Source organism: Antrostomus carolinensis, unplaced genomic scaffold (assembly GCF_000700745.2).
Source record: "Antrostomus carolinensis isolate BGI_N321 unplaced genomic scaffold, ASM70074v2 scaffold3245, whole genome shotgun sequence".
In the NCBI taxonomy this organism is placed as follows: Eukaryota; Metazoa; Chordata; class Aves; order Caprimulgiformes; family Caprimulgidae; genus Antrostomus; species Antrostomus carolinensis.
In genome coordinates this window covers 41,729-51,186 of record NW_010314036.1, presented here as the reverse complement: position 1 = coordinate 51,186, position 9,458 = coordinate 41,729, and the positions used below count along the sequence as shown (strand labels likewise).

Here is a 9,458-nt window from a genome sequence, read left to right as displayed (position 1 = left end):
GAGCTGCGGGGAGACTAACACAGGCTGAGCATGAATAGGAACAGCTGATGTTTTGGGGATTGGTGATAATTTGGTTTCAAAGCCTTCTCCAGGGGTTTTTCTCAAGTCTGGGACCAATATGCGTGACAGGATTGGGACTTCAGATTTTCTGGGGAAAAGATGAAAACAGATTTCACTTGTAGCAGGACAGTTGCTGCAGAGGACACTTTGTTTAATCTGAACTTGTATGGATTTGGGAGAATACAGTCGCGTGGCGTTACGGCTGGATGGATGCATTCTCTCTCCCTACCATCACTTGTGGAAAATGCCATTTAGGAAATTATTTGGTTTCACTTCACTTCTTTGGGCTGCTCAAGAAAAAAAAGGTGAAGGAGCAGAGGTTTGCAGAGGGTGAACCTGTTGGCATCACCTAGAAGTACTCGTTTTGAGGTGGAGAAGGGATGCCAGCATATCTGGAGACAGAGAGGGTGATAACTGAGGAATGTGAGTGACAGCCTCGCTTTAAATCTGAACAAAGACTGTGTAATCTGTTATCGCTGTAGCTCCTTGGTGGTGATGACTGCACTGAAAAGTAACATGTGTTCAGCGAATGGTTTTGACAGTTGCTCAGTGTGTTTTTATCACTGCTTATTGAGTTATTTTTCCTACTAATAAAACATCAATTGTTTGGTAAATCTTCAACAGGTGTTGTGTTATGTTACTAGCTCTGAAACTTATTTCCAGCTTTCTTCTTTCCTCCACAGTTTGTCAAGGGACAAATAACAAGCTGACTCAACTGGGACATGTGGAAGACCATTTCACCAGCCTGCAGAGGATGTACAACAACTGCGAGGTGGTACTCAGCAACCTGGAGATTACCTACGTGGAGCACAATCGTGACCTCTCTTTCCTGAAGGTGAGTGTTCTTGGCCAGTGTGGCCTTCCCTGATAAAGGAATCTTACTGCATTTTTTTAAGAGCAAAGGATCGCTACCTATAAAATTCTGTGGTCATCCAAAAACACAGGTAGCTAATGTCAGAGAAGTGGCAGATCACAGTCTCAGCATACTTGTAGACTGCAGGATATACTCAACCCTGCTATACTCAATCGCGTACTTTGACAAATAGCTGCTCAAGCACCTGCCAGCCTGTGCTGGCTGCCATGCAGATGAGGTTTTTTTCTTATTTATAAGAAAATAAGTGGGCAAAGCAAAGCGCAAAGTGAGTGGCAACCCACTGATGGCAGATTCTGAAGTGTGAAGGCCCTTACCCTGCCCTCCAAGCTGTGACCCCTTCCCATGCCCTGGTGGTGAGTGCCTCTCCAGCCCACTGCACCCGCACCCTGAGCAGGCAGGCAGGTCTTGTGCAATAACTTCCCACGTGGATGCTTTGGGCGATCTTCAAGATAATCCTCTGTGATTGACACACGGGCTACTCCCATCTCAACATTTGTTTTATGCACAAGTGCATGAGTGACCCTGGCAAGCTGAGAGGGGAACAGACAGGGGATGGATGTTCAAACACAGCTGTGGCATGGGGAGGAGCACATCTGCCATGGGGACCTCCAGGTTCTCCACCCACAGAGACTGGGCAAGGGAGCTCTGTTCCCCCACTGCTGCCAGTGGCAATGGCATCACAACTTAGGATTTTTGGTTGGTTTTAATTTATTTTTTGTTGTGGGTTGGTTTTGGGGTTTGTTTTTTTTTTAAAGAAGGTGTTTTAAATGCATTGCTTTTCATGTGACTAGCTATCAGATCAGGAGGATTTCAAAGAAAGAGGCAGGAGAGGAAGACCTTTTTTTTTGGCATGAGAAGTCTATGTCTGGTATCAAGAGCTCTTGTATGGTAGCTTTGAATTAGCACGTCAGTCCTCTGGGTTGAGAGGAGTAATCTCTTTGTGTGAGCTTTTCTTCACAGGGAACAAAGAAAGGGAAAAAAGCATTTCATTATAGTAACAAGCAAGAACATCAGAAAAGAGATGGTTCAGACATATAGGTTACAAATATAATGGTATTGCCGTTTTTCTTTCCCAAGCACAACTTGACAGTGGAGCTCAGTGTTCCCAGGAACATAACGAGTCTCTTGAAAACTCACTGGTAGTCTTCACAGAATAGGAAAATATCCTAAGTGGTAGCCTGAGGGTTTTTCATTTCTGGTGATTTTTGTAGGAAATAAAGGCAACCATTTCACAGTACAAGGCAGGAATTAACCTACACCCAGGGACAGTGCCTCGCTTGATTTTTTGTCCTGTAAGTATTTACTGCTTAAGAGGGAGAAGGTTACCTGATCTTCCCCTCTGCTGAGCTGTGGAGGATCCGCAAGGGAAGAGGCACAGAAGAGAAAGTACAAAAGCCTCAGTTAGATGGCATCTCTGTGCTGCCAGTGGTTGGAGGCTGGGCAAGTATTCAGGGGGAGCATCACACTTGGTTGCCCTATCATGCATGCTTGCCCTGTTCTCCTATATCCCCTAGGCAGCCCCACTTGCCCTTGCTTGGGGACAGAACAGGGGTAAGCTGGACCTCTGGATGATTCCCTGGTAGCTGCTCTAAGGGTCGGTTTGTACCTGCTTAGACAGCAAAGGTTTCCACATAGTCCCTTCTTGTTCTCAGATTTATTTAATTTTTAATGTGATTAACTAGTTTATTGTTCCTTCAAATTGAAAGATGGTGGATTGGAGGGGAGGGGGGAGGAAAGAGACTATCAAAAGTAGAAGAGTGCAGTGGATTAAGCACCTTGTTTCTTCTGTTGTTCTCTCAGACGATACAGGAGGTTGCAGGCTACGTGCTCATCGCGCTTAACATGGTGGATGTCATTCCCCTCGAAAACCTCCAGATCATCCGAGGCAATGTGCTGTACGACAGCTCTTTCGCCCTGGCAGTTTTATCCAACTACCACATGAATAAAACCCAAGGACTCCGAGAGCTGCCGATGAAACGGCTATCAGGTGAGACGAGGCAAGAGGTGGAGGCATCTTTAAAGCAAACTTCAACTATTAGGTCTTGGGTATCAAGACGCGTTTGAAGATCTTCTCTCAAAGTCATATACCACCCTATACCAAAAACAAGGATCTGAATGTAGTTGCCCAGTTTCCTAGTTGCTTTCCTTCTACAAAAGGGGAGGAAAGTTCATAATTTCCCGTTGCAGAAGGACCCAGAAAATCCAAAGCATCAGCAGAATGGTGAGATTCATTATTTGTGTCCATGAAAATGGCAAAGAGGCATCCACTCATTATTTTGCATTATTTGATTCCAGCGCACACACATCAGTATCTTCTCTTAAATCCCAGTGGGAGCTGGTGGTATGTGTTAGGGTCTTGCACGATCTCAGACTGTGAACATCAGCAGTACCATGGCCACAGGCAGAGGTGGCACCAGGCAGAAAGCCACATGTAGTGGCATCTTGTTGGCTGCTGTTGGACGCCACTCCTCCAGAACCCATCAGTCTGAGCCTGGTGTTAGTTGTACCATCAGGAGTGCTGGTGCTGTGCAGATTGTCCTTTTCTGTCGGCATAGGGTGACTGAGGCAAAGAAAGGTGTTTTATTCCCACTCCTGTAGCTCAGAGACAGAAGACTTATGCAGTTTGCCTCACTTAGCAATTTTTTTTTTCCTTCCATGGCAGAAATTCTCAATGGAGGTGTTAAAATCAGCAACAACCCCAAACTGTGCAACATGGACACTGTTCTCTGGAATGACATCATTGACACGAGCAAGAAACCTCTCAAGGTGCTTGAATTTGCAAGCAACATGTCGTCCTGTGAGTATTAACTTACTAAAAATACTACGTGCTCCCTCATTTCAGAGAGAAGAATGAACATCCCATCTTTGGTGTGGTGGGTTTCAGGTCCACCAATTCCTGCATGCAGGGCCACCAAGCCTTGTTCCGAGGAAGTCCTTTCATTTCTTCAGCTGCTGGCCTAAGATGTAATTTTTCGTGGTCGTTAGGTCCTTAACTCTTAGCTCAGCAAAGTTCTTGAGAAAGCTTCTCTTGGTTTCAGACAGTTCCCTATTTTCAAAGGCAGCTCAGAATAATCTGCACTCATTTGCTCTCCAGCAATCTTCTGTTTACAATATAAGGCTCTGGTCTTAGAAAACCCATCTGGGTACCTTCACGGAGTTACTGTGGGACTTGAAGCCTTTTTAGCACTAAAACTCCAGTTGAGTGCCCTAAAACTCTGGTGTTTTGGGCTCCATGGATTATCTTTGCAAAATTAATGATAAACAGGCAGATAAATCTTCTGCTTTAAATCAGCTGGGAGATGAGCGTGTATTTAAAAGTTTGTGCAGCATATGCTTAGAGGGGGCTCAAGCTGATCCTTCAGCCTTACAAGTCTTTTGTAAAATCCCCAGTCGTTTCACGGAAAGGAGAGTTTATTTTCATTTCTGAGCATTTCATTTCTGGCACTATAAATTGGTGGAAAAACATATTTTCTTTATCTTTTTCCAGTTGCGTAATTGCCTGAGAGCCAATAGCCAACTTCTCTGCTGACATATTTTTCTGCGGAGCCCTCGTGAAATCAAGGGTCTGCGAACGATACAAGTCAGCGCAGGAGCCTGGCTCTAAACACCACAGAAATGTTAACCTTTAACTTTTCAACTTAAAAAAAAAGAAAAAAAAAACAGTTCTTTGGTCCTGCACCAAATCAATCAACTCTTGGACAAGTATTGGCATTTGTTCAGCTGTTTGATGGGAGGGAGGATCGCGTGTTGTTAGCGGGAAGGATCACTCCGGTAGGAAATGCCTCTTCAGTGTAGAGAATTCCAGATTAATCTGCTTAGACAACCATTTATGGTTTTAATAACGATCCCCTAATTTAAAATAAGTTGTTTCTCTGCCACTTTGCTTGTCATTAAGAGAAAGAAAAAGAAAGTAAAGAGTAAGGAGGGAGGGATGGGAAAGATCCCAGCACTGAACCTTCAAGGCCAGGCAGGGTGTCCATCCGTCCTGCCACCTCTCCATCGATTGTCCGCCTGCCGCATAGTCCTGCGCCGAGGAATATTTTTGGCAGAGGCTGGGAGGAGGGTGCGAAGCAGACAAGTTGAATTACTTTGTGGTCGGAGTAGCTGGCAGTTGCCTGCGAATCCAGTTGGGTTTGTTTTCTTTTTAGAACCGCGTTGTTCAGAAACATTGATTTACATGTGGCCTGTAGCGAGCAGCTGGCACATGCCCGGCCGCAAGCCGGCGGTGACTTGCCGTTGCATGCAAACTCCGGCAGAAGGGCCAGCCGGGCAGTAGCTGAGATTCCTGTTCCTGGGAAAAATATGCCTCTTTCGTAAGCCAGCCTGGCTGGGTGTTGCTCTCGCTTGCTCAGAGGTGTGGAGAACTGCACGTAGGAAACCAGAGATAAGCAAAGGATAAGGTGTTAAGGTCCAACTCTCAGAATTTTTGAGTGCTGGTATATAGGTGCTTCCTCCTCTGATTTCTCAGAAGGAAAAGCTCAACTCTTTGTTTTCCATGACTCACTGTGATGTTGTTATTGTCCTTATTTATAGAATATATATTCTGCTCTCGACTTTTAGGTCCCAAGTGCCATCCAAACTGCACAGAAGACCACTGCTGGGGCGCTGGCGAACAGAACTGCCAGACATGTAAGTCTGCAGGTTAATTAAGAAATATCTTGTGTGCTCTGACACTCTCAATTTCTATCTACTTAACCTGTCAAGCGTGAATTAGTGACACGTGTTTCACACTTGTCCTTCTCTGCATCCCGCCGCGCTGGGGCTCCTTGAAGCACACCCTGAAGGGACATGAGACAAATTCCTCCCATCTGCACTTGAGAACATTTATTCTTTAAGTTATTTTACCATACAAGAGAGAACACAGTAGCTGCGTGGTGAATTGTTTGCCTTCCTGCTGTTTCCCACAGAGCCATTCAGCCAACAGTACTTTGGGTTGATTTCTGCTTTTAGAAGCAACAGCGTAACCTGATTTTTGCTGGCTTTTAATTCTTCTTTTTGGAATCCCCGTAGGTTTCTTTTGTAAACACAAAAGATGTCACCTTTCTGTGGGTGGTCACACTACATACTGTTCTCGGAGGACCTTTGGAAGGCTCTCAGAAAATGCATAGCTGTTTTTTATGTTGTAACTGGTGATATTTGGCACCGTGAGGTTGTTCAGTTGGGTTGCCTGTGCTTTACTGTAAAATTTTGCAGGTAGGATGCTTGCCTGATATTAAGAGAGTCATTTAGAAGTGCTGGAGAATTTGCAAGGCTTTATTTCTCCCAAAGTAAAGGCTGAGGAGGAAGCCTGTCTCAGTTTGTTCTGGTACTTCATTGTTTCCTTTTTCTGTAGTAAGTAAGGGAGTGCACTGCTTCTGATTCGTCTTTCCTGCAGGTTTTCTATAAAGTTCAGTGCAAACACCTCTAACTCAGACATAACACAAATGAAAGCAACATTTTACCTTCGGTTTTCCATTGCAAATAATCAGCTAAACCTAAGTTTCTTGCTTGTAAGTACCAAGCCAAATCCATATGGCTTCTAGAGCTTAAGGGAAAAGGAACCTACAATCCCAGACTGGTCTGGGTTGGAAGAGAGCTTAAAGCTCATCCAGTACCAACCCCCCTGCCATCAGCAGGGACACCTTCCACTAGACCAGGTTGCTCAAAGCCTCATCCAGCCTGGCCTTCAGCACTTCCAGGGAGGAGCAGCCACAGCTTCTCTGGGCAACCTGGGCCAGTGTCTGACCACCCTCACAGCAAAGAATTTCTTCCTCAGATCTCATCTCTATCTCCCCCCTTCCAGTTTCAAGCCATCACCCCTTGTTCTGTCACTCCCTGTCCTTGTCCAAAGTCCCTCCCCAGCCTTCCTGGAGCCCCTTCAGGTACTGGGGGGCCACTAGAAGGTCTCCCTGGAGCCTTCTCCAGGCTGAACAGCCCCAACTCTCTCCTCACAGCAGAGCTGCTCCAGCCCTTGCATCATCCTGGTGGCCTCCTCTGGACTGGCTCCATGAATGAATGGATACAGCTTCTCTCTCTTCCTTTAGTATAAGCTTTAGGGTTTGTTTTTTTTCCAGTTAGTTCTGCAGCTTGGCCCATGCCTTGAATCACTCTTGAGGTGGACGGTGGCTGCTCAGACAAAGCCGTTTCCCGCGTTGATCCCGGCAGCTGAGTCCGCACAGCTGTCCCAGGGGCTTGCAAAACCTCAGCTCTGCAAGCTTCCCGCTTTACCAACTCCTGCTGGCTTTGGGGGGATGACTAGGAGTGCTTAAAACGAAACCGTTTGCAGGCTCTGGCTCTTCTCTCGAAGCATTTGAGACTCTGGCCAACTGAAAATGTATCCCACGTTTCCATATGTGGGAAAGTTTGGGGTGATACATATCTTTCTCCTTCAATGAACATGAGATGTTCTGTCTGAAATCTAAATGTTTGCCATGATACATATTTCCAGCAGGAAGCTCTGGTCGATAGCTATCAAAGTGATGAGCTGTTTTATTCTCCTGCTGATGCTTATGAAAAAAATTACATCAAAATGCTGTTCATGTAGAACAGTGTGCCTTTTATTCCCCTGTTTCTAGTTGAATGGAGGAGTTGCTATCAGGGAAGCATATTGTGGAAATAATGTTTCCTTGAAAATACAATATTTTGCTTACAGACTTACAAGAAAAATGAAATAATACAGTTTGGATACAAAAGTGTGTCATGGAAAAAGACGGGAAATATGATTTTGAAAAACTCAGTGTTACATTCCCTGTAATGGGATACATTTTCCAATAATTTTCTGTTAATTAACAACCATCTGTTTCGGACTTACAGGAATTCCTGATGATTTTGTAACTCATGTGAGCCAACTGCAAAGTTGATAACAGTTACCACAGTGCGCAGCCGAAACGCTCGGGGTGCTGTAAAGCAGTGGATTAGCCATCAGGTTTCTCTGACCTCTAATGCCAGCGTCTGTGGATCAGTAATTTTTTTATAGGGAGCAAACAATCCCATTTTGGGTCTCTGTTACAAACTCATGCCAGCCATTAATTTATGGGGGGGTTTTTTTGTTTTATTTTTTAATTTTTCTGATTATCATTTTCTCTACTTGGATATTGAAATGGAGGCGATTTCCCAGTTCGCAACAAAATGTTGCCGGCAGTTTTTGCTTTCTCCCTGCAGAAAGCTGAACCAGGGCCAGTTCTTCCTCTGGGTTGCTGCACTGGTGTAAACCCTGTGGGGATTGAGTAATGAAGATGAAATTCGGCCAAGGAATTGAAGCCTAAAGAAAAATAATACAATATGGAATCGGTTGGCTGAGTGGGTCTCCCCTCTCCCTCTGCAAATTTCAGGAATATTTGTAGTGCATTGAAGGGACCGTAACACCACACCGACAATGCACCGTTTCCCTTTATAGCACAGAGTCCTGGCAGTTCTCCTCCAGTGTTGTTTTCCCAAAGCTAGCACCAATAATAGCAGATTTTCTCAACAAAATGGAGCCAGATCCTGCTCTATTGCCCAGCTGTAAAATGCAGTGACTCCACGGAGCTTTTCCTGGTTCAGGCATTGATGCCACAGGGACCTGGCTGCTCTTTCTAAGCAGGAGGTGGGACCAGCGTGCTCAGCACCTCACAAGAGCCAAGATAATTACGGGCTGAACACAAGCCCTTCTCACCACCACCCACACCAGCTCTCGCCCCTCCTGAGCTTTGGCCTTATATGAGGACAGGATATGCATCCCGTGAGGAGCTGCACAGATCCCACACCAGACTTTTTCTCCATATTTCTTGGTCTCATTGCTTTAATGTTCTTAATTCCTGATGTTTTCCTTTTTTTTGTGTCTTCCAGTAACAAAAGTCATCTGTGCCCAGCAGTGCTCTGGCCGGTGCAGGGGAAAGGTGCCCAGCGACTGCTGTCACAACCAGTGTGCTGCGGGGTGCACGGGGCCTCGGGAGAGCGACTGCCTGGTAACCTTGCTCCACCTTCTCCATAACTGCTTCAGTCCCTGGGCATGGCGAGGCAGGCTTTCAGCTGCACGTCCTCTAGCCACCTTGCATCTGGGAGATGCTGACCTGGAGGGTGCCTTGGGGCTTCCCTGCACGGGTGGTTGGTGGGAGGGAAGAGGACGTGAATCCCTTTGTTTTTCTACAAGAGTTTAGGGAGTTGGTGCACGCTGTGTTTTTAACTCTTCCCCATGTTTGCACTACACATCATTCTGAATTAAGTGACACTTGAGTAATTGCCACAGAAACCACCCGGTCTGGGTTTTGTTATTATCTGTATTCTTGGTCCCTAATAAATTGTGTGGCTATGATGTCCTTACTAGCTCACAGGGAAGACAGTTATTCTCTCTCATCTGGAAAGCCAGAGAAGCAAAAAGGGGAGAAAGAGTGATTATTAATTTAATGCAGACTTGGGTTGGAAGAACCAACTTGTCCTTCATAAATACCTACTAAATTGTTCATTACCTGCAGCCAAATATAATGGCTTCAGTTTAATATTTAGCCAGTAAAGTCAGTAATCGGCAGGAGAGGACTTGATTTGATTTAGTTTATTAAAAAGCGGC

At 45.4% G+C, this 9,458-nt stretch overlaps 1 protein-coding gene across 2 annotated transcripts in view; it reads left to right on the top strand.

Moving 5' to 3' along the window:
- Nucleotides 1-340: 340 nt before the first annotated feature.
- Nucleotides 341-9,458, top strand: part of LOC104524553 (epidermal growth factor receptor) — a 43,375-nt gene continuing 34,257 nt past the window's right edge. The window contains exons 1-6 of one of the 2 annotated variants that reach the window (XM_029084849.1): nt 341-365; nt 744-895; nt 2,735-2,921; nt 3,597-3,731; nt 5,495-5,563; nt 8,741-8,859. In XM_029084849.1, the coding sequence (XP_028940682.1) occupies nt 815-895; nt 2,735-2,921; nt 3,597-3,731; nt 5,495-5,563; nt 8,741-8,859 (591 nt within the window). In that variant the 5' untranslated portion in view covers nt 341-365; nt 744-814. Of the gene's footprint in view, nt 366-743; nt 896-2,734; nt 2,922-3,596; nt 3,732-5,494; nt 5,564-8,740; nt 8,860-9,458 lie in introns of those variants that run through there. The other variant, XM_029084850.1, reaches the window with a different exon arrangement.